At 40.5% G+C, this 26,121-nt stretch overlaps 2 protein-coding genes across 3 annotated transcripts in view; one reads left to right on the forward strand and one right to left on the reverse strand.

Annotated features, from left to right (window-relative positions):
• Positions 1-16,025: 16,025 nt before the first annotated feature.
• LOC139927310 (homeobox protein DBX1-B-like) lies at positions 16,026-21,899 on the forward strand. Its single transcript, XM_071919375.2, has 4 exons — positions 16,026-16,407; positions 17,639-17,722; positions 20,399-20,601; positions 21,594-21,899. The coding sequence occupies exons 1-4, from the start codon at positions 16,026-16,028 to the stop codon at positions 21,897-21,899; spliced, it is 975 nt and encodes a 324-aa protein (XP_071775476.2).
• Positions 21,900-22,650: 751 nt separating this feature from the next.
• The window catches only part of ckap5 (cytoskeleton associated protein 5), a 37,088-nt gene continuing 33,617 nt past the window's right edge, over positions 22,651-26,121 (reverse strand). For both annotated transcript variants that reach the window (XM_071919358.2, XM_078282904.1), the window contains one exon: positions 22,651-26,051. In XM_071919358.2, the coding sequence (XP_071775459.1) occupies positions 25,785-26,051 (267 nt within the window). In that variant the 3' untranslated portion in view covers positions 22,651-25,784. The remainder of the gene's footprint in view (positions 26,052-26,121) is intronic.

Below are 26,121 nucleotides of genomic sequence, written 5' to 3' on the forward strand. Positions count from 1 at the left end.
CTTTTATGAACTTTTCTTACCATCTTATGCATAGTGTCAATTCTTATTGACTGACTGACTGATAGGGTCCCCCTTACCTTTATGGTTTTGTACCACCATGGTGTATGTTAACAGTTTTTTTCATTGTTGTACATACTTTACATTGTTTTCTGGTTATGCAACTTGTTGACCTACATCGCCCCCCTGGATTTGGAGACAGTAAACAGACAGTTATAAATTGAAATGGTGACAGTTACTGAACTTGAACAATTCAAAGGCTTTGTACACACTTGCATATTTTAAGGCCGCTATTTTGGAAACGTTTTAGTCTGCACACGTTCACAAGGTGTGAAAACCAAAATGCTCATCATCAGACTGAGTACAGTTATGGACATCGGTGACACAAATGTAGCAACGTTGTCAAAGAGGCTGACATGACCCGAGAGTTGCTATAGACATTAATATTTCCTCACTTAATCTTGTTAAAAACTTTGCATTCTTCCCAAATTGTAATAGTGATTGACTCCCGAATGATGTCATTACTTCATTTGTCATCAATGATGTCACCGTCTGCATGATGTCAGAAAAATTATGTTTTGAAAGTGTTTTGTGTGCACTACTGCAACTCAAACTCTTCAGCGGTTTCCAAAAGCAGTTCCAGGGTAGTAAAGTGCTGGCACAATCTCTAGAAGTGTGGATTTGACACATGATGACAGAGTCAAAAGAAATAAGTTATATATTATATATGGAAATATGTATGTGATGGCATAAGTATTTCATAAAGAACTTGTGAATGTCATAATATAAACCAGGTTGTCATCCAAATAGGGAATACACATTTTGTCCCATAAACCACCCAAACTTTTCTTCATGCTGTGTTCAAGAACCAAAGGTCTGTGGGTCAAGCCAAAAGTAATCCTGTTCCATTCATATTGCTCCCATGGGGTTGTGAAGGCTGTGAAGTGCTTGGATTCCTCACTGATGCTACCTTGATGGATAGACATCTCAGTGCACATCATTTCAATTTTACTTAAGTGTTTCTCACAGACAGTCACTTAGCAGGATGAGTTGGAAATATTCACAAGCTGACATTTTATATGAAAACAGAAAATTAAATCAGTGGTTTGGCTTGGAATCAAATTTCTAACAGGGTGATCTGTGAGCAGAACGGGGTATGAGCGCATACCCCGTTTGAATATACAATACAACATACATCAGTTGCATGTTTGTAGGTATCTGCACATTTGCAGTTTGGTTCAAAAACATGTTCCTGCTTTTCCATCCTCCCCAAATGGTGGTTGGATAAATGAGTGCTTAAAATTGGATTCTCTAGAGCGAGGTCTGGTATCTACAATATATGGTACAATCCAAGAAGTAGCGTCTCCCCTCTGGAACACCTTAGGGAGCTGTGGGAAGACTTTGGGTTTGAGCTCTCAGACGCTACTTGGCAATTCGTAATCAAACAAATACATTCAACTTCCATTTGCATTAGACACGGGCTACTTCAATTCAAAGTTTCCATAGACTACATTATTGTAAGAGCAGGCTTGCTTAGTTGTTTCCAGGAACAGACCCAGCTTGTTCTCGCTGCCATCAGACTGAAGCCGTCCTTTACATGTTTTGGTCATGTGCAGCCTTAGCCCCATCCTGGTCTGCCATCTTTGAAAGATTTTTGTACATAAGCAGCATATGAAGATATGAGATCTGCCCTACTGTCAGCTGAGTACTTTTTATCTTCAACAATTAAGAAAATAATCCCTATTTTCAGGGTGAATGTTGTGCATTCTGTGTAACTATTGCAGTGGATTACATGGGCCATGAAACTTGCTCAGCATGTAAAGGAGCATGTAAACCTTCAGTTCAAGAGAAAAGATGACCTTAATTGGAATTTCCATGCAAAACAAGGGGGCCCAAGTTGAATGGTGCGATGGCACTGGGAATTAAAGAGAGAGAGAAAGGTCTTTTCATAGACAGACAGGCAGAAAAATGGACACCCAGTCTAGTTCACATCACCCAGTCTGACTCTTCACCCATGGGTGGGTTTGAAAACAGAAAACTCTCTAATTCAATTTATTGCCTCCGCCAAGGAGGTTGTATTTTAATTTGTTTGTCTGTCTGTCTGTCAGCAGGGTATCTCAAATTAAATTGTTAGATGTTGTTATTAGTTGTTGATGGTGCATTCTGATATTAGACGATTATCATTTTTTAGCCATACTTATGAAACTAACGGAGATAGTGACGTGATTCCAAATCCTAAGAGTCTTTATGAGGTCAAGAAATCAACTTAAACTTTAAGTGACAAGAATGATATCTTTGGGTTTAACAGTAAGTTGGAGAATTGTTCAGCGTTGGTGGAAGTTTGTGCTCTCTGTGAACCTTCTAGTTATTGATTGAAACAAAGCTAATCAATTGGAGAGTGTTAATTCTAACGGCAGCTATTTGTTCTATATTTTCTATTTTAATCCAAATGTCATGATTTCGTAATTTGATTACAGAATGAGAATTAAATTACAGAATGAGAATTTTTAAAAAAAATTAATTGGCCCTGAACATGTTTGCCTAGATAGATAGATAGATAGATAGATAGATAGATGGATAGACAGATTTGATTCGTTTAGATTCCAAACCAATGCTCCTGGCAGTGTGATTATATGAGCAGCAGGTCCCTGACTGAGTTGGATCTGACTGGATTAGCTGTTTCCTGCCCTGACACAATAGAGTCCACCAGGAAACCAGATCAAACCGCACACACACGCACACACACACGTTATGATATGCCCATTCTACATTCTGTGTGTGTGTGTGTGTGTGTGTGTGTGTGTGTGTGTGCCCACAGGCAGGGAGCAGAGAGCCAGGCTAAAGGGCTGAAAGCCAACAAAGAACAAGAAGAGAGAACCAGCAGGAAACTGACTAGTCACTTTATCCCTGCTCTCTCTCTCGCCCTCTCTCTCTCTCTCTCTGCTTGGGCAGACGGAGGGAGAAAGTTGAAGTTAAAATCAAAGGTTGAACCAGGGATTAGTCCTGGGTGGAGGGGGGAGGGCGGGATGGAGGGATAGGTGGAGGGAGGTTCAGGTTTAAAGAGAGCCACAGAGGCCGAGAGGATGGTTTTCAATGCTGACCAGATTAGACTGTCTGTCTGCTTGCCGGTCTGTCTGCCTATGCGCTAAGGAAGTAACAAATTACAATTACTCTTGGTATTGTAATGGAAACCTCAAGATGGCAATCGTCCGCTCAAGTCATTGTTGCGCTCCTTCTTTTCACTGTTAGGTGCTTTACGATCAGACAATACCTGCCTTCTTCTGAATGACTTGGAGGAGCAAACGTAACAAACCGTTTAACTGATATTGAAAATTGTATTGCAGCCCAATAAGCCATGTTTGTTGCTGCATTGACACACTTCCGTGTTTTTTATTGTCAGGTCGGAGATATCAGAGCCTTCAGAGATTTCCCATATTTTCTACTCGGAATTACCACACAGAGGTTGAGATGAACTTTTTTTCCCATTCGGAAGCTATAGTAATTATGGTAATTATCTCCCATATGATGTGAACGCGGCATTAGCTCTAGTCTCTACTCCAAAACACTCTGAGTTGTAGCTTGAGCAGAGTCAGCTCAGGTAACCTGAACTAACTGTTAGATAGCTAACTAACCAGCAGGCTCATTTAGCAAAGCAGCCAATGTAGGCTAAATGTTACCGTTCGACTACTAGCCACTTCTAACACTATCTTCGTTACATACGTTAGCTAGTGTGCAAATCATGTTAACAACAGGAGGGTGATTTTGACAGCTATACCAGATAGTGACAGTTAACCAGATACTATGGTTAGCTAGCTAAAAAGCTGGCATTATTTAAACAAAAAATAAATCAGATGTATCAGTGATGAAATGAACAGTTCTAAATCAAAAGCAGCACAGAAATTAACCAATTCTGTTCTATTCAATTCTGCTGAGATGTCCGGGTCATATGTTTTAGAAACACAATCAGCAATTCACAGTTATTGTTGCCCAAGAGCTGTGCGGGCCTCCAACATGGACGCCAAAGGATGTGTTACGCCACCTGAAAGCCCTCTATTGAACTTCACTATATTTCTAAACACATCCAAGTATAAATTGTGTCAGCTCTCTATTAGCACCACATCAGAAACTGGAAAATTTACATGAAACGAGCGAAGGAAACAAGACAAGGAAGAGTCAGTGATGTCTGTACAGAAACCACCACTAACACTTCTCTAAACTCTAAATTGCTGTGTGGATTCGTGGTTATACACTTTATTTTGTTAAGTTTTTTGTTTTTTTATTAAAATAACTATGAACTATGAACTCTATTCTTACATTGAATGGGAATCCTGTGAAAAATGTTTTTTTAAGTTAGTATCTTTAACTGAATTAGCAACTTTTTACTTTTATTCAAGTAGACTTTAACACCAGTAATTTTACTTACTTGAGTAAGATATTTTACTACTACTACGATTTCTCCACCCCTGCTATCTACTTGCCTCTCTCTCTCTCTCTCTCTCCCTCTCTCTCTCTCTCTCTCTCTCTCTGTCTGTCTGCCTGAGGGATTGGGGTTTAGGGTTTTACCAGCCAGACGCTCCTGACTATGATCTACGACCGACAGAGATTTGACTTATTTTGTTACTCGTTTGATGCTAAGCGGAGAGGTTTTTAGGGTTACACTTTTTTTTAGAGGCTTTGATATGACTCTGTCGGGGATTTGAACCTCCAACCTCTCCCCAACCTAATCCCCCTCCTCCTCCCCTCAATGAAAGTCTATGGACATTGATCCATTAGTCTGTCTGTAAGACAAACTATTTCTGTTGTTAGGTATTACAATTTTTCATTCATTTTCATATTGCATATTTTGTACTTTTTGTATACTTTCAAATTGTACATATTTTTCATTCTTTTTTTTTCTCATTATGTTCTACAGCTGTTGTGACAAGCCTCTTCATATATAAGTTCATATATTTCATACTTTTTATTCGCACATTCCTACTCAGTACATTCTAGTGTTGTAATTGTCAGTTGTGTTTAATACACTTCATTTGCTTTATTCTTATTATGTCTTATTTTTCTTTGCTCTATCCTATTACTATTTGCTGCTGCAATGACCCAATTTTCCCACAGGGATCCATAAAGTTTCATCTTATCTTGTGTATTTGTTTCTTTCCTGATCCCCATTCTAAATTAACGCACTACCAAAATGGAAGTGCTCCATGCATCTGTCAGCTGATGCACTTGGCATTAAAGGCTGTTTGAACTTGCACGGCTGTCGCTAAATTAGCAAACGTAAAAAGGTTGAGTGAATATCACATTTATAACACATTTACTGTATTTATTCAGTTTGGGATAACCACAAAATTTTCAGCTAGTAAAAAACAGTCAAACACAGGTGGTTGGTAAGCAGTTGCAAGTTACAGAGGGACAATCTTGCTGGTCAAAGCATAAATCATATTATTTACAGCAGTTTTAGCAGCAGAATTAACACCATATTTGATTTCTATTATGTGGTATAAGCAAGATAACAGATTCTAAGGTGTGCAGTTATCAAAAAATAATGTGCATCATGTGATTGGTAGAGAAATAGCAGGGATATCATGCAACAAAGGCCATGAATCTGTTGGGTTTCCCACACTGCTATGCTTTGAGATTTTCTCAAATGTAAAGAAAAACGTTAGCAAAAAAGAAAAGTGATATTAGCTTCATTCATCCCGTAATTCACTCCAGTCTGCAAAAAATGTCCATCTTAGTGGTCACGTAATAGCACCGATACAACAAAACGTATGTGAGATTTAAATATATATCACTCTATATTGACATGCCATCACTCAAATGAAGTGTTTGAATCTGTAGATAAACAATGATGTGCATGAGTATACTGCAACAGAATCTCTCTCTCTCTCTCTCTCTTTCTCTCTCTCTCTCTCTCTCTGTTGATCCGTGTGAGAACGCTTGTCCCTGAGCATATGCATATATAAGCCTACTATACACTTTCAATTACAACACTGTTCCTGTTCTCTCTCTCTCTCTCTCTCACACACACACACACACACACAGGGTACACTGAAAAGGCAGAGTCCCTTTTTCCCTGTTATGCAAATAACATCAGTCCTTAAAACGGTTTGAGTGAGAATTAAACGTGAATTAAATGAGGCTTGGCTCTTTTCTCTCCATTCTATCTGAATGAGGCAAGCCCCGTCACCATGGGAGATCCCCACGCCGTTGCCATGCCTGTTATGGGATTGACAAGACGAGAAGTGACATAAATACCGTGGCCGGCGCTCAATCCAATTATGTGGCGTGGCCCGCCTCAATACCTGCTAGCCAAGCAGCGCTGCGCTGGCGTCCTTGTATTCAGCCAGCCCCAGAAATAAGACTGGCCGTATTCAGATCCGGGCCTAGCCCTGGCCTCGGTCTCTACGCCTCAGCTACCTCTCTGTCTCTGCCCTCAACCCCACGCTCAACCCGTCAGCCTGGCTTAATACCGGCCTTTGGACAAGGTGCTTTCCTAGGCCCTCTGAAACTAAAACAAAGCCCCCTCTGAACTACCTAAAGGGCCCAAGCTAGCACTGAATGTAGCTACTGATACAACAATAATGTACACAGTCAGCAGTGACACAGCACTAAGAACGGAAGAGTCTCTCTGACTGAGGTTTACAGAGCGGAGGATCCTCCTCTGTCAGCTGTCTGGGCTGCTGAAGGGTTAACACACACATTCATACAGACTCTCGGTCTGTCTAATCCAGGGGGTCTCAAGCATTTTCATGTCATGGACCCCCTATTAGACCCACATGAGACCCCATTTATTTAGATTTTGTCCCAGGGACCCATATGGGAAGATTTTAGTTGTTGATTTAGTAGTGAACTGGACTGTCTACACTGGACGAGGGGAGATAACAGTGGTGAGAGTGAAACCTAGGATTACGGTTATAGTTTTTATACATTTTCTAAATGGGATAATTTCTTGTGAATTAAATTATAGTTACTGCTCATTTTCCTCTGGACCCCCTGGAACCCCTTCAAGAAGTCCTGGGACCCCACTTTGGGAACCACTGGTCTAAGGAAATACTCAAGACTTTGTTTCTTCAGCAAGGGAAGAACAACGTCAGCACCTCTCTCTCTCTTTCTCTTTCTCTCTCTCTTTTTAAACCCATGCAGTACATTTGTGAGTGAAAGAGTTGCTGAGCTGAGCTGCTTCAGTGTTATTGAATTGAGGTTTTTCTGTGTTATGTAGATAGAACTGGGTTTCCCAAGCTCATCTCAGCTTGATTTGTGAGAACACATGATCTTTTTCAGCATCATCCTGTGCAGTGCAACCATAGTTTTCTACTCTTGGCCCCTGAGCAGCTCAATGGAAGCCATATTAGGGGGTAAATGCCTTGCTCAGGGGCACCTCAACAGTATTTGTTGCTTGGGGGAGAATACACACTATGAATTTACCTCATCAAGACTGATGATGAAGTTGGGTTTACCCTCCTTACATTCGTACGTATCTGCCGAGATGCTGTACTCACAAAAAGCTGCGTCATTTTCAACATATCCATACGTGAGTTCTGCGACAACATACATCTTGTGTCATGGATGTGTAAACAGCAACATGTGACAAGAAATACTGGAGATATTAGCCAATGGGAACCAACCACTGGAGGAACCAGTGCCACATGCTTCATCATTCTTGGCCAAATCACCATAAATCAGTTTAAATGAACAATACTTTTTTAAGCTAAATTTGGATGGTTTAGCCCAAAATTTTGAAACAAGTTGTGGCTGGCTACTCTTGAAATATGTTGTGGTTGAATCATTTAGCATAGGGGTGGCTACATTTGATTATGTTTGTGCAGTGGGTTACCGGCGGTCCAAACCACACACTGGTTTTCTGTGGTTCTGAGGCGACACTCAGTCCAAAGAACCGCCTGAATACCTCAAGAAAAACAGGAATCTACTAAGAATGGCTGAACTGTGAGAGCGAAGGAAGCAACAGGTTGGTGTGAGCGCTGGGTCACTTTCTCTTTCCCCATTCCCCTGACAGACCACAATATAAACTCGACTTGACAACCAGATCGGTTCCCCCTCCTTTTTTCCCCGGCGGTGCTTGGCTTGTGTTTGGGCCCCGGAGCCCATTTTAACCACAGGCATTTACAAGCTCTCCTCTAAACAACCTGCCAGGTGCTTTAAGCCTCCCGCTGAAGGCCCGCAGAACGTTATGAGACTCCAATGAGATTAGAGCAGAATGGCCGGTGAATGGAAGAATGGAAGCGCTTATAATGGGAAAGATTGTTAGCACAGCGATGTGTTGCTCTGAGCTCCCATGACCAATCTACAACTAATGAGCATTCAATGAGCGTGCTCTATGTCACAAGTGTCCTGAGGCTATGATGGGGACACGGAGGCCAGAGATTTCTCATATTTGTCAGCAACACGGGCTAATCGCTTCGGTCAAGTTTTACTTTTATTGTATGAATTCAGTAGGCCGAGGACGTTCTCACACAACCTCTCGCATGGCTTGATGAAAATTCATGGGCTTCCTCATGGGGAACTGAGCACTTTATAGTGAGAGGTTTGCAATTTATTTATGCCAGTTTTACTTCCTGGGACTCTTACTTACTTGTGCTTGCTGAGTTTGTTACCTGGAAATATTTGCAACAAAATGTCCTTCCTGGAAATAAAATTTGAAAAACGTGACATTCTAAAAACAATTTCAAGACCATGCAAACTCACAGTACTGGACACACTGTTTGAATGTTCTCTGTGCTACAAAAACACCACAGCAGTGAGCATTTAGTACCAAAGATGGAGACAAAATAAAAACTTGAACTTGAAGATTACCTCCTTAATTTAAGCAGAAGAAGAAGAAGAAAAAACAGGAGGAGGGGAGGAAGAGAAAAGCTGAAGTACAAGAAGGTAAACCAGACCAGAAGGTAATCTATACTGTAGATGTCCAAACCATTTTCTAACTGCCTATAACAGTGTCTGCCATGCAACATGGTGGCTGTCTTTAGGGCAGTGTGCCATTTGCTTCAATTCAAGAAGCAGGATAGTAGGCATGTTGACCATCAACTTGTTTCCCTACAAGTAGCCTACCAATGAGGAGGAAAAGGCTGGTAACTTTAGGTCCTGGTCATCTCATCTCATTTCCTCTCCTCTCCTCTCCTTTAATCTCCTCTCATCTCTCACCTCCTCTCACCTCATCTCATATCTTCACTAAGCGTGTAACATTTTATACTACAAAAATGCCAGACTTAATGAGTGATGTTATATTTTTCTGATCTTATTTCAAGACATTTGAAGTCATCTTACCTTACTGCACTGGCTGATAAGTTTGCTGGGTTCAAGGAACAACAACCTTAAAACAAGAAATTCAAGTCAATTTATCTTAAATATCTTGAAACAAATCATGTAACAAGTGAAATTCTTGAAACTAACAAAATCTTGTTCCAAAGCAGTAAGATAATTCAACTTAATTTTACCTTACTTCCCCATGGAGATCATTACAATTTCATTTAATCTAATCTAATGTCTTGAAATAACCTTGATAAGTCTGAATGCAAGATAATAAACCAGTGTAATCATGTCTAATGAATCATGTTATTTTGGGATTGGAGGCATTCTTTTTCACTTCGAAGTTTGTTTTACATCTCTAATATCCATAAACATTAGGATATAAAGTTTTGTATTATAGTTGTGCTGGGTTAAGAAAGTTGCAGAAAGCTAATTTTCCTTCTACAAACCAAACTCTAAGCAGCAGAAGATGCAGGCTGATCACCAAGTACAGTGAGTGATGTTTCGACATTCATAGACACTGACAAAAACCACCCATTCCTTCAAAAATTACTTGAATAATCATGGTTTGATTATGTGTCTGAAATGTAATAAAAATAAGAAAAGTAAGTCTTACCATAAACTAGTATTCAAAAGTATTGAAAATGGATGTTTCATTTAAAACTGTAAATCCTACTCAAATTCACTGTATGCACTTTCTGATCGTATGTATTTTTGTACGTTTTTGCTTTTTCAGTGGAAAAAAAAAGTACACTGAGGGAACAGGTGCAAGGGGGCGACACACACACACTCTCTCTCTCTCTCTCTCTAAGGAGCTTTATCCCAGGGCTTGTGTCTCTCTCTCTCCCTCAACAGAGCGAGGTGATGTTTAATGGAAAGTTAATATGGTTTTAATGCTTGTCGCCGCACTTCGACACCCAGGGCCCCGCTAATCCACTCTGTTCCACACTGTCTGAAAACAGATGCTCTGGCCGAGAGACACTGACAGACAGAGAGGGAGAGAAACAGAAAGAGAGAGAGGGAGAGAGAGAGAGAGAGAGAGGGAAACGGAAAGAGAGAGAGAGAGAGAGAGAAAAACAGAGAGAGAAAAGAAATTGTTAATCATGTAGAATAGTATTTTGTGTTTTAAAGTACATTTAAAGGTGCAATAAATACGTTTTTTACTGTCTTATAACAACACACAAAAAGACCATCATATACTTCACCAAGTGCTGAGATTTCTGCCTTTCAAAACTCACTTTCTGGCTGGTACTGTCCATCCATTGGAGTTTCAAGACACTACCTTTAATTGATTGAATATTGAAATAGATTAGCCTTGTTTTGGACCTGTTTTTTCCCCTGTTTTTTACATTTTAATCCTGTATTTGCTAATAATTAGAAAGAAGGGCAAGGTGCATGTTCCCTGTGGAAGACCCCTTCCTAGTAACAGCTTTAAAATAAATGGCGTTTAAATCAATATACGTACAGCTTCCTCTAAACTTCCGTCAACGTAATTTCAGAATAACATATTTTCAGTTTCCTCCAGGTGATTTCATACCCAGTGACTCTATCTCTTCAACCAAAACAAGTTGTGCAACACTACTTATTGTTTGAGGTTATGTATGTAATTTAAAAGTATAAAAGTAAAGTATAAAGTAAATCAGCTCTTGTTTTTGGGGGGTGAAGTTCCCCTTTAATTGGTGTTAAATTTACTATATTGCTTGTTTCCATATTTTACATGTTTTATCACCTCAGCAGGTGAGGATGAGTAAGGTTTATGCTGGATGAGTAAAGACTTAAAGAGGCTAATATCTAGTTTAATTCACCAGTGATATGGTTTCATTTAAATCTATGTTTTGCAGTTTACATGTATGTATTGGTTGGGGAGGGTCCATGTTCGTTAAGAGGTTTAAAATGAGTGTTAACGTGTTTAACTCACCGTAGATGTGGCCTCTGTTTTGGTCCCTATTAACATGTCTTATCAATTCAGGGAGTTAGGTGGGGAGGGTTCATGTTGTAAGACTTCTAGGGGCTAATAGCTTTAAAATGAGTCTTAACTGGTGTTTAATTCACCGACAGCTGTTGTGTTGGTTAAGAATCGAGCAGCAGGCCGGTCTGTCTGTCGGACCAGGAGGAGAAATTAGTTCTGCTGATGCCCATATTCCCTCACAGAGAACCATCTGCTCCACTTCAATACAATAGAGGGATTTTCTGAAGGAATAAAATGCTTTGAACGTAACAATTTCTCTCTCTCGCTCTTTGAGAGGGGTTTTGGTTAAGGTGTCGCATTTCCCGGCAGGGCTGCCGCTCAGCAAGTCTGCGGCAGATTTAATGATCGGTTCCTTTTGTTTGGGGAAGGGATCATTTCTCCGTAGTGCGTTCGTGATGAGTAGTTTAAGATAATGTTGAGGCTACAGTGTGATGCATGTAGATGCAGAGATAGATTTGGGCCAGTAAAAAATAAAAACAGTGGTTCAGTTATCAAGTGAAATTTATCCAAAATGACCACAGTTGCTGCTTATTCAATACTGAGCCAGGCTGGAGGCCTTGAGGTTCATTTTGTTGTTTTTTACATATAGGCTACTAACTCACTGATTACTTGGCCATTCCATATATGGTCCAAAAATGTAAATACTATGCCTATACTTATTGTTATACTATGTTTTACTCATTGCTCTAGCTCAATAAGAGGTACATTTCTTACTTATGTCACTAAATTACATTATATAGGTCCCATAATTTCAATGGTCCAATATGTAGGCTACTTTTTACATGTATTGACAGGTGCTGGAGTGTGGTCATTGAAATATATAGGCTCAATAAAAACTTGCTAAACAAAAGATAAAAATCAGTAAGCTTGATGTTTTTTTTTATTTTAATGTGCTATGATAGTAATGTTTTATAACGTATAGAATGTTAATCTGTTGAGCTGATATGACAGCCTAGCTCCTCTGATAAGGGCTAACCTGTAGCCTAGAGCTTGTAGAAGTGGGCTTGTGACCGAAAAGTCACAGGTTCAAACACTGCTGAGGTGCCCTTGAGCAAGTAAACTGCTCCAGTGGAGCTGCTCAGTGTTCAACAGAAGACTGTGGTTGGATAAATGTATAAATGTGTACTATATGAATGTGAGGCAGTACAGTTGCTGGAAAAGAGCATGGTGCTCAGTCGACTTTACCTGGATAAATAAAGGTAAATAAAAGGTAACCCAGGCTTTGCAGTGGGTTTATCTGTGCGATATTAGCTTATTAAAAAAATATTCTCACATGCCTCTGTTTCTTAGCACTGTTCACTGTTCCCTAAATTTAATTTAACTGATGTCAGAGAGAGAGAAAGAGTGTGAGAGAAATAAGGAGAAGGAAGGGAGAGGGGTGAGAGAGGGAGAGAGAGAGAGAGAGAGAGAGAGAGAGAGAGAGAGAGAGAGAGAGAGAGAGAGAGAGAGAGAGGGAGAGAAAGCGAGCGAGCGCGCGCGTGGTCAAACGCCATTAGTCACAGGTCTTATCGCGCGCCCTCAGGGATTCACCTCTCGCGCCCCTTCGGTCCCAAACCAAATCTTCTTCAAAAACCTCTTTTGTTCCTGTTTTTCTCCTCTATCTTCCTTTAGTCCGTCTATTGGAATTCACCATTGTCTCTTGCGGTCAGAAAGCCACACCGAGAGCCTGTTTTATTTAAACTGACACAATCTCGTGAAACACCGCGCGTAGAAACAGCAAGGGGGTAACCTAGCCCGAATAGGTGCTGTTAAGGCCAAACTCCATGCCAAAAACTAGCAGTTTAATACTGCTTTGCGTATCGGCAAAGGTGCATATCTCGTAGAATGTGACTTTAGATATTTTGAATCATTAGGTTCTTCTGGTAAATTCGGCACATAGACAATCCTCCAAGCAACACTTTGTTTCAATAAAAGCTCAACTTTTAGAATTGCTCCACATCGCTCACTACCGCCAACCGGGGTGTATTTTGGTGGCTATAACAGGTGCACCAAATGTAAAAGTTGAGATTTAAATGATTGCTACTTGGTATATCCAGTGTATGCCGAATTGAAGAGTGGACCCTTACGATTCGTAAAAGGCCATAAGGTATATTCTACCAGGTGTGGGCGTTTGCACATTAGCAAGGCATCATAGACTGCCAGACTTTTGAATGGAATTCCTGATTGTTTCTCCATGCAAGAGAGAGGGGTGACTCTTGACTGTCACTTTCTGTGTTCCCGAACTTACACTCATTCTAGTCAATAGGGGACATTTATAGGATCACCGTGATCAAAGACGATCATAACAAAGCTGACTTTAAGTCTCTCTCTCTTAAATCGTTTTAAGTGGAAAGGCCACCTTATGTCTCCCTAACTTGTAGGCTGTGTAGCCTGAATGAGAAATAATTGGTGACACTTTAACAAGAAGAGGGAATTCCCGGCTAACAAGGTTGGTTAGAATTTAATAATTAATGTGGAAAAACAGACACTGTTACTTTTAGACCTCAACTTGTTTTGAAGAGAAATTAGGCTGAGCGACAATTAAATACCAAAAGGTCTAGGCTATAGGTTCGATTCAAATAGTTTGCTGAAGTGAATTAAAAAAAGCAATGAATAAATAGGTCTAAATTAATGAACAGCCTAAATAAAAATAAAAAATATGCTGTCTGGCCTATTTCCCGCTTCACTTCAATTAGGCCTACACATGAGGGAAAAATTACTGTAGCATGTTGCCAGTTTATAGGCTTCCAGGGCCAGGAATTAGTCAGACACAAATGATAAGCTTTTTCCATTTCAAATGTTTGCGTTACAACTCTGACAATGTGGAAATCTGACAAAAGATCATAATTGATTGATGATTTTGATTGATGATTATAATATTTACAAATATCAAACATAGGCTACCTTTTCTGTTTGCTTCTCATCTGGGTCTGAGAGCCAGATGAGTGCCTATAAAAGCCTACAGCCTACATTTTATTGACAAGTCAATATTCAATACAGCCTTTTATACAAGACAATATGAGCCTTCTATATGCAGGAATACACCTTCATTAAATTCCTTCCAGTGGCCTAAATCCCGACATTAAATTCATCACCACATCCAACAAGTCAAATACTTTCATTATGGACCCGCAGCCCCAAAGCTCCTTTCAACACGGACTGAATGCTGTGATTCTCCGACAGAAAGAAAGGAACGGATGAAAGCACGGACAGCGGGCGCGCGGCCGACGGTCGCTTCATGCTTAACGGGATCAGAAGCGCGGGGCCAAGGTCAGAGCTTAACGAGGAGGGAGGGGGGGCATTTGAACAGGTCCGAATATGAACATTATGATGGTTATTATTATTATTATTATTACTATTGTTCTTATGATAACATCGCCTATACATAAGAAAGTTACAGTGTAGGTAGGCCTGTATATTAATGAAATATAGGCTATGGAAACAATACAGCAAAATGATGGTGTGCAAAACAGCAGTATACTGGGATAAAGAAAAATGCTGGAAAAATATGAAAGATATGAAAATATGAACATATGAAATATAGCCTTGGCCTAGGCTATGCAGTCTGAAATAAGTGCAAAAATATTTTTTAGAAAATATGAAAATATATGCTAGCAGTAACAAATTATATTATAATGTGAAGAAAACCAACATTAGCCTATACAACAAGCCTACGAATTATTATTATTATTATTATAATTAGGCTATTATTATTATTATTATTATTATTAGGCTATTATTATGAGACAATTCAGGATCAAACAATTCTAATATAAATCCTACATGCCCATAATGCTGTATAGGCTACTTGTTAGGGTTGTTGGGTTTGTTTAGTCCTTATCACTGTTATTGAAATTTTGGGGCCAAACAGTGTTTCTGAGAAATTCAAAGTGGATTTTAACAACGAAATTGAACTTTTGTTTGTGTCTTTTCCACATCTATGTTTGATGTAGGCTATCAGAAGCTGTTTTTGACCAGCGGAATGTGGTCAAGATGCAAGTAGATGCAGGTGAATGGCAGCGACCTCTTGAGGTTATTTGGGCTAGGGGTTGATTTGCAATGCTTTCATATAATTTTATTTATGTTGCTGTACAATCTGCTTTTGTTATGAGCTAAATATCTCACACCAGTAAATTTTCTAATCGAAAACCCAAATTCGTTGTAGCTATTTAGATTAGGTCTAAGAAACTATTTATGCACCTTGGGAAATTACACTCATCCCAAAGCTATTGAAAGCTTTTTTTTTGTTTTTTTTATTTGTTTATTTTGTTGTTGTTTTTTGCTCTCTTGTTTCATTGTGTAGCCTACATGCATGTCATTTTCAGCAATAAAAAAGGATGAGATGTCCATTCTGGATAGCCTACATTGTTTCACAAAACAACCAACCAATCAAACAAACAAACAAATAAATTCTTTCTTTCTTTTTTTTTCTCCAAAAAGGTCCACTTCTTCTTGACTTCAATCCAATCAGAAATGAACCAATGAACCATCGGCCAATCCGCTGGCCCTGAACTTTCTGTTCAAACAGCCTCTTGCGGAGAGCTGGGTTGAAGGTTGAACTTGTGTGTGTGTGTGTGTGTGTGTGTGTGTGTGTGTGTGTGTGTGTCTGAAGGAGAGACTCCCATGTATAAAACCTCCCCAAGAGGACAGAGAGACACAGAACAGGGAGTGAGTGAGTGAGTGTGTGAGAGAGAGTGTGTGTGATGAGAAAAAAATCCAATAAGTTGATTTTTCATTTCCAGAGAAAAAAAAAAATCCTCCCATAGAAAAGTAGAAAAGAGACAAGAGTAGGATCTTTACTTCTCCGGTCGGACCAACCATGATGTTTCCCTGCAGCGCCCTGCCGCCTCCTCTCTACCCGGGGCTCCTGCGTCCCCCGGCGGCTCTCTCCTCGCCCTTGCCCCGGTCACTCCCCTCCGGCTTCCTAGTCGAGGACCTCCTCAGAATAAGCCAGCCTGTCAGCTACATACACCGGACTTTCTCCCCCAGAACCCCCGGGGACATCCTCCCGCTCAGCGCAGGAGCCGGCGCCTCTCCCCGGGCCACAGGCTCCGGCCCGGACCGGTCGGTCCTGCAGAGCTCTGTCCCGCAGAGCCGCTCCAGCTCCAGCCCCGGCCCGCTGCACACAGCCTGCCCGGACTCCGGCTGCCTCAAGTTCGGCGTCAGTGCCATACTGGCACCGTCCACACGGAGCGGTGAGTGTCCTGAAAAATATAGTGGTGAATTATTATCATGATGATGATGATGATGCTTGTTATTGTTATTATTTGTAATTAACACTACTAGCCTACTAATAATAATAATAACCGATAATACAAAACTTATACAATAGTTAAAATAAAAAGTACAACAAACAAAACAAAACTGTAGCCTAAAAGCAAATAATCGAAATTCGTTATCCATGGTTCTATTATTTTTAATTGATGATGATGATGATTATTACTATCATTATTATTATTATGAATATGATTATGATTATTATTATTATTAAATAAGCTACTAGACCTACAGCTACTACCTAATAATAAAGTAGGCTAATAGGTAGCCTATAGAAAATAATTGAAATAAAAAGTAAAAAAAAAGTTAAAAGTAAAAGAAATACAATTAAAAACATATATTTATTTATTTTCCAATTATTATATCATTTTCGAATAATAATAATATATAATAAATATTTATTATTATTATTATTAGTAGTAGTAGTAGTAGTAGTAGGCCTAGTTGTATATTGTACTGGTTGTTGTGTATAATGTTTGTGCATAATTTATGTATTTTAAATGTTGTTTATGGTGCCAACTACTTGCTAATATAACTCTTATAACTCTACTATAACTCTTGTAGTATAGTTTAGTTAGTATAGAGCAAGGAACTAATACTGCCAGTGTTAGGGGTTCGATTTCCAATGGGGCCACCCATCCTGAAAATGTAGACTACACATTAATGGCACTGCAAAGCACTTTGAATTAGTTGTCCACAACTTGGCATATAGGCCTATATCTGGATATCATTAAACACCAATTAAAGATTCACATAAAGATGTATATATTTAAGTGGTATGGTAACTGGTCAGACTTACTTGCATCAGCCTTAAAATAATATATTTCACTGTTTTTGAGAGGCACTTAAAATGAAGCTTATGCTGAAAAGTTTGTTTATGTTTATAATCAATGCTTCCTCTCCGGGTACAGTTAATATTATATCTTGTTATAAAAAGATGTAATAATTTATTTATATGTTCATTTTCAAGTTTTATTGCTGGATCCTATCCTGATGTAATAGTATTATTATATAGCCTTAATTAATATTATGATAATACTATTAGGCCTACATATTATGCAATATGGTCTGTTTGTGTTATAATGGAATAAATTCTTTTATTCATGTTATTTCTTATTATATCTGATGTTATTTCAGCCTCCTGCTCTCCTCCAGTCCAGAGTTTGCAGACTAAATCCTTCCCACTGCCTTTCTTTGATGGAACCCTCCATCCTTTCATCAGAGCTTCCTATTTCACAGGTAGGTGGACTTACCAGTTCCATATATTTGCATTTACTTTTTAGGCACTGTATTTCCAGGTAGGACACAACAAAGTCACTTTCAATTATTTTTTAGCTCATTTAGGTGTATTTTAGATAGCTTCCATCCCTTCTTCAGTCTTTCTGCAGTTGGTCTATGTTCATTCACATTTACTTGGTCATTGCATTTACATTCAGGCATCACTTTTTGGTTGGAAGCTGATGATGTAGACATTTAGGGCCTGTCTTATTTACACTTTGGCATTCATATCCACATCGATTTACAATACAACTTACAAACAGTAAATCAGCATCCTTCTGTCACCATAAGAAGCTTGTGCAAGGGAGGTTTGAGGTGAGTTGTACCTCCACTGTAGGCCTATGGATCTAAATAGGATTCAACCATGGGTATCATTTATATTTGAATGCAGGACTCCAAATAGCCTACAGGAACCTATATTGGAGGAGCCTTAAGGAGCTGCTTACCCACCTCAAACTATTTAATTAGTCTGGCTTCAATGGAGAGTTTTAGTGTCCCATGATGGTCTAAATGCTGCTTCAGAGGCTTTTACACAAGACAAGAAATTTCTAAAATTCTGGAGGAAACACTCAAAAGCCAACTTGCCATTTTTTGGAATTGTTTTTGCCATAAAAATAGTCAAGTTTTAAGATAGCCTAATGAATAGGCACTACAGGCACAAAATAGCAGCTAACGGCAGCTTCCATCCAAAAATGGCGGTAAACTATCATCCTTAAAAATCCCATATTTTATTTAAAAACATGTTACCAGGTGATAGCGAACACGAGGTCTCGGTAGGCCGTTTAGAGGCCGTGTTCTCGGCCTTTTAGCCTGGGAACACCCGGGACAGCCTGGAGCAGCTCGGAATCAGTTTCGCCAATTTGAAGGCCTATTTAGCCGACCCACTGACTGCTGACATTAGCACCGGTCGTCCTAATCTACAAATTAGCCCAGTTTGTCACGCTCTAAATATATTAGCGCCGTTTGTCATGCTCTAAATGCGAGGCGGGTATCTTCCCAGCTCGAGACCCCGGTGCCTCTTCACGCGCCGTCGTTTTCCCACCGAGCCCCTCCGCCCAACGACAAAGCTTCCAGCACCGTGACCAATAGGAGCCAAAACCACACACACACACACACACACACACAAGCACGCACGTGCACCCGCGCGCACGCACCTACACGAAGTTTGGCTCGGCCTTGCTGCTCACAGGTCTTTACCAGTCATGCACTAATTCTGCATTAGACCACACTTTGAAAGATATGAGTCTTTGATGCTGATATTTTTTGAATCAGTATCTTTCAATTTGACCATTTTAATGCAAAAAAGTTTTCTTGTCAGGGTGAAAAAGCATCTGAAACGGTATTAAGACCATATGGAACACTAAAACTCTCCACTGAAACCCAGGATAATAATAATAATATAACAATATAATAATCATAATCATAATCCTATTAATTCATACTTGGGTGTATTCTAGTAGAAGTGTCATGTCATTTGTATCAATTCAGGTTAAGGTCTTCCCATAGACAACCAATGTAATATTGATAAATTCTACAATAAATATGTAATCAAGCATATCCATCATACCAGAGGTGGATGAGACTGTCTGATTAAAAATGGCTAATAGCCCCACATATTTTTCTCATCCTAGTTTGAATATTCTCATGACTTCAATGTGTGTTCCCCTTCCTGCCAGAAAGTTTTGTTGCTACAAAATTGCACAATCATATCATTTAATAACATTTTCAGGCATCGTTTTTTGTTGAAGTGAAATCTAAACCCTAGTCATGACCTTTGATCTTTAAAGCACACCACAAGTAGTTACTGCATTTGTAGCGCAGTAACCTTTATATGGTTTATTTTTTGTATTTTTAGGAAAGAAACAACCGCAATGAGACTGCAATTGCATTAGCTAAAGTTGGCTAGTTTTCAACACCAAAAACATCCAAGCAGCCTTCACCTCTGTGCCTCCCCCAAAGCTTCTCACCATGCGTGGAGGTTTCAAAGTGGAGAAGTCTCCACAGACTCTAACAGGACTATAATATAGTTGCCTGTCTTTAATAGGCCTATAATATACTGGCCTGTCTGCGGCCTTTTCCACTCACTTCATTACAACACAATTAGCTTTTTCTATGCAGTTGCAACCTATACAATTCCCCTTCATGCTTCATTAGAGGCAGTGTGAGCGAAGCTTTGGAGAGCCAGGCTCATTACCATAGGCTCTGTTTCCACTGGGAGACAAATGGGCCTTTTTTTTTTCCCCCTACATCAGGCTTCACCCAGAACAAGCAACTATTCTGTGCAGGCCTCAGGGTGCCTTCGCGGCGATGACGTAAACAAGCAGGAGTCGTGTTCCACGACGGAGATTTCCGCCAAATTTAATGTATTGATGATGAAGAAATGTGTTTGGGGCTGCGAGCAAACGTTCTCCCAAAGATCAGGGTTCTTTCGGTTTGCGTATACCAGTGTAAACAGGCTGACACTCTTCACAAACTCTTCATAAAGTTACAGATTTTATTTTCCAGTGTAAAAGCAGCCTGAGATATCCGTGGTTCTAACATGTGTCTATTTAAGGGTCTGTGGCATGGAAATGTTTGAGAACCCCTGATCTACTGGCTATTAAAGTAAACATGCGTTGCTGTGTTGTGTCCCTCCAGCCTCCTCCTCCGTGGTTCCCGTCCCGGGGACGTTTTCGTGGCCCCTGGCCCCCAGAGGGAAGCCCAGGAGGGGCATGCTGCGGCGGGCCGTGTTCTCCGACCTGCAGCGCAAGGCCCTGGAGAGGACCTTCCAGAAGCAGAAATACATCAGCAAGCCAGACAGGAAGAAGCTGGCCAGCAAGCTGGGACTCAAGGACTCCCAGGTAGACACCGAGAAATAATACCCATCACCATCCCTTCATATAATCACCAAATACAAGACATGTCTTGTCTTGGTCAACATATCAATAGCTTATATTATGTAACATGAGAACATATTGGCACTCATAGTAGGACAACAGGATCCAAATACAGTAGCTAGTAACTATACAAATGAGTCTTCATATAGACAGTAGACTATAGACATTCAGCATTCCATCACTATGCCAGCTCAATAACCACTATTGGCCATTTCGAAAACAATATATATATACATATACTGTATATATTTTGGAAAAATCATTACCTGAAGTTCAGCATTCAATATACCCTATAATATAGAGGATCTAGCCTGTAAAAGTCTAGGTATTTTAAGTTAACTACAGCAGTAGTAAAGTAACACATTTTTGCGCAAATTTTCTTCCAAATGGTGGATGTTTGATTTTGGAACAAAGCTTCTTTTGCTGTTGTAAGATACAGTATATTATAGTTTTATCAACTCATGTTAAGTTGGACAAACATTGTTGAACATTGCTCTATTGGCTGGCCATTTGTAAGATTCAGCCCATTTCCTTTACGTAGAATAATGCTGCATAATGAGGGAAATGCAATCGTTTGGCTACAAAACACTTGGATCATGCTGCAGGAGTTGTTTAGAGAAATCTGATGGATATTTTATGCAATAGCCATCTGCTATTGGCTGGTCTTTGTGCCAGGTGATGTCACCACCTGTATAAGGGTGACATTACCTGGCACCAAAGACCAGCCAATAGCAGATGGCCAGTTCAGTACCCTACTTTTCACCAGTAGGTGTCAGGCTTCACCACAGATTTGGATTTGGGGTTTAGTTACTCCTTAACTCTAAAAAAAAACAACGGACCCCATTCGTTTCAACTGTTTAGAAAGCTGAGATGGAACTGTGGCAGGAAACTCTCTGTGTATTTGGTGGTCATACGAACTTCAACTGATCCTCTACTGTCCTCCTCTACCTGTGAAGGTGAAGATCTGGTTCCAGAACCGGAGGATGAAGTGGAGGAACTCCAAGGAGAGGGAGCTCCTGTCGACGGGCGGCTGCCGCCAGCAGACCCTGCCCACCAAGACCAACCCTCACCCGGACCTCACCGACGTCGGGGGCCCCTACTGCCACGCGCTGGACGGGACGGCGCACGACGCTCAGGCCCTGCTGGACGGCGAGGAGTCGCACCTTCACCGCCACCGGCGTCACGATCCGTCCTCTCCCTCGGAGTCCAGCAAACAGTCGGAGCTCTCGGAGTCGGAGGGCGAAGAAATCACAGTTTCGTAAAGTCGTAGATAAGAGGATTTAGAGATTATTATGCGTGTGCCAGTGTGAGCATGAGTGAGATTTGTGTGTGCTTTAATGTCGACGTCCCACAGAAACCTCTGTATCTTCAGTTCGGCTTGTTACACTGAAGCTGACAGTGTTTTAAATGTCCAAAATGTTACATGACCCCGCATGGGACCAATTCAAACTGTAAATAATGCATTTTAAAATGACAAAGATACATGGGTTTTGATAGCAAAATCAACCAGTTTTTGCTGAATTCCTGAAAATTCCTGAATGGTCCAGTATGGCTGAGATACTGTTGGTCATGAAGGATGAAAAGACTAAAAATGAACCTTCAGTTTTTGCCGCTGGTATTTGTCAAATGAACTTTTGAATGGTGACAAGTGCTCCAGTACTTTGCTGTATTTTCTCAGCCTTTTCCCCTCAGTGCCATATCTTTTTGTACAGTGTTGTTTAAATGACATTTTTTTATACCAAGGATATTATACTGAACTGACTACAAGTAGATTGAATATTTTTAATGTAGATTTAAATGTCTAAACTCTTAAATACACTTATTTTGTGCTTTCCATACATATTTGTATTCCTGAGTATATTTTCTCAAATAAATCTTGAAAATGTCTCATTATGTATTGATCTCTAATGTCCTATTGATACAAAACTAACAATAGTGATGCTTTGGAATATAATAGAATGTAATAGAATAGAAAAACCAACACATACAAAAAATAGTCAAGAAGACAGATGATGGATTGTTAAAAAAAACAAGACTTTATTGCCATTTTCCACTATGGATTATACACGGAAAACTGGAGAGCAACAATGTAGGACTACTGGCATTTCAATTAAATACAAAACAATGTTTTTTTTGTTTTTTTTTAAACTCATCAACATTCGGCTACAGCACAGATGACTGACAGGGCCATCATCATCGTCTTAGTCAGAAAAACAATGACTTAATTAAGCAGCTTTTTTTAGTAATGCAAACTTTATTTACATCAAAAAATAAAAACAATTACTTCATGCCATGCTCTTTAACCTTAAGAACAGAATGTAGTGAAATTCCTTCAGTCGGATAAAGAGCCATACATAAATAAGAGTTTGGTCAATGCGGTTGTCAGTGGCGGCCATGTTGGCGCCACAGTCCTGTTCCATGGCTGCTGTTAAATAAATGGTGATGTTATGGAGGGAATTAGTACATATTTACAGCCAAGACTTCCTTGGTTCTAGAGAAGGGTCAGTCCAAAGCACAGCCCATAACACAACATGAAACCTATCTATGGCTCTGCTTGGTCTGAACTTCCCGAACGGATCAAGCTCGGCTCGCCAACAGAGGGGAGACAAGAAACGCACCCTCGCTTCTGATTGGCTGAAATGAGTAAAACCACCAGTGGGCTGTGGTAACTCCTGCCATTTCTTCTCCCCTATTGAATTAAACCAGTGGTTTTCAATAATGAGCCGTGAAGACCAAAGAGTCCACAGGTTTTCATTCCAATCAAACACTACACCAGATGATTTGGAATGAAAACCTGCAGACTTTTACCTCCACAGAACTGGATTGAAAACCACTGGATTAAACCAAGTGCTTCCTGGGAGGCACACAAAATGGCCACCTTCATATTAGACACAAAGTGGAAGGCTAAATGAGACAGATTAGCCAGGTAACTTTGACCAAACACCTGGGTACAACACACAGATTCCTACAGTCAGTGAAACGCCACTTCCTTCATGAACACAGAGCTCTAGCTAGGTGAGCCTGTTCAGTTTAAACCCCGTCAGGGTCGGGCCTTCCACTGCACTGCCATCTACAACAGTACTACATCAGCAGGTACACACTAACAGACAATAGGACTTTCAGCCCCAGACCTGATGTTCTCCTGACTGTCTAAACAAAGAGAAATGACATGGAATCGGGTTTCATTTGGCTTAGACAGTCAGGAGAAGATCAGAAGAGAAGATCATCTGTGCCAGAAATAAAAAGGGCTTCATGTTGTTGTGTAAATGAAGTTCAGTTGTACATCTTTTCTGGCACTCAACAGCAGAAATCTCTAAACCGCTAAATTCCACTGTAATCCGTCTGAATGGAAATCGGTTAAGCCTGACTGAGACACCTTGTTGATTAAAGGTGCAATGACTTTAAGCCCTATTCACATGGGACTAGTATTACATGGGGGGCCTCATGCAATTAAAGATTTTGTGTAATACACTCACACAAGATTCTAGAATTTGCTGAAATCACAGGTGCTGCAGGTACAATTGTGTACAGTCAAGAATTTACAATTTGTCACTTTATGATTTAGTAACGTAAAACTTGATAGTTAGATTAGATTGATGTTAGATTAGAATTATCAATGGCTCTCCGTTTTCACTGAAGTACGGAAGGTAATTCGTGCCAAAATGCTTACTTTCAAACAGGATTAAAATCACCGACGATCTTCGCAATGATTACAAATCACTTGATGTCCCCAGGTAATATTAGTGCGTATAGGGCTTGAGTGAGAAAGCAGCTCACTGGCCTGTCGACACCAGGAGGTCTAAATGCTCTAGACAACGGCGAGCTGTGAAAAGTGTGGATCTAAAAGTGAACGAGGAGCAGAGAAGGTAGTAGAGAGATGTGTCTATGACAGTGTTCAGCCACAAGGGGGGGGGTCAAAGTTAACCCAAGCCCTCTATTGGCAGGGACGACGACCGCAACGGGTTCAATTTGTGATCTCTTCGTCACCTGCAACCGTGTGAGAAGCGCTTTGTTAACGTTAAGTGGTTAGCAACCTCAAGTATATACAAACATATTGTGCCATGATACTAAAACAGAGAAAAAAAAAAAAGGGTAGTCCACTTATTTTATTATTATTATAATACAGTTAGAGACAAGGTTTCTTGTTTTCTTTTACTGAAAGTGTATGCAGGAGTGTTTACAGATGTGTCTGGGAGGAGGGTGGCCACCCTAGAGGGGAAGGCCGGGAGAGGATGGGTGGGTGGGGGTGATGGGAGGCTATGATAGGACCAGCTAACACCATGGCTATCCCAGGGTTTGGGACACACTGCAGATTTGGTTGGTGTTCACCAACATGAAACTGTACAGACACTGGGGAAAATCCATAGAGCTGTGGTTGACTATGTGATCCTGTACACATAACTGACTGTGTCTGACATTAAAATACCAAGTTTTACTCCTAGATTCAGGATTAAACTCTTATTCATCTTATTTTTTTGCTCTACAAAAGTGAATAACTATCTGATAATTGGGTAAGTTACTTCGACACTTCAAAAACAACTTGAAGTCTACATACAACACCATTTTAGAGATGGAGATTTTTTTCAGTTAAAATGAAAACAATCTGCTTGTGGGGTGAGATACTTTCACTCAGTTCAAATCAAAGTAAGTTTGTTTCAAAGTCTGAATACAAGCTAAAGACAATTGTTAGGTTTGACATTTTCTGCAGTGTGTAAAGCCTAAAAATCCCGGGCGTATGTGTGTGTACAAAGGTGCGTTCAGGTGCATTCAGACACAGCATTAGCTTTACAGTTCAATCTGAATATACTGGACTATATGTTTTCTAATAGAGCTGAACCTAACATACAGGCACAGTGGGTGGAGTCAGACTCGGGTTGTGGTTTTAGGGTACGCTTCTTTGATGCTACCTGAAATGTGAATACAGAGGGTGGGGGGCGGGGTTAGGGTGGGGTGGTGAGTGGGGTTAGGATCCCGAGTGCAATTTATTTCAGACTACCGGAACAATGATTACGAACACGGACTAAATAAAACGAGGCTATTAGGTTTTTTCTACTACCGGTTGAAATGACGGAATCCACAGATTAGGGGGGGGAATTCGAAGTGGTCGATTTTGGGGCCGGGGATTTCGGGACGCCCCGCTCCTCCTCTTACTGCCTGTTGCTCTTTATCCGCTCCAGGCGCTTCTTCAGGTCGTCCAGGTTGGCCGACGGCGAGGCCGAGCGGGTGTGCGCGTGCGTCGGCGAGTGCGTGTTATGCTCCTGCTGGTACAGCTCCCGGGACTCCTTGAGCTGCGACAGCTTGCTGTGGAGCATGTCCGTGGACGAGGCCACCGACGGCTTGGACGACAGCAGCGAGGAGATGGGGGCCCGCTGCTGCTGCTGCTCCTCCTCGCCGCCCCCCACGCCCTGCTGCATCTGGAGGGAGGGGATAAGATAGGTTAGTATATGGCGTCTTGTTGATATAAGTAACGATAGAGAAAACGGA

The sequence above is a fragment of the Centroberyx gerrardi genome, chromosome 4 (assembly GCF_048128805.1).
Source record: "Centroberyx gerrardi isolate f3 chromosome 4, fCenGer3.hap1.cur.20231027, whole genome shotgun sequence".
NCBI lineage: Eukaryota > Metazoa > Chordata > Actinopteri > Beryciformes > Berycidae > Centroberyx > Centroberyx gerrardi.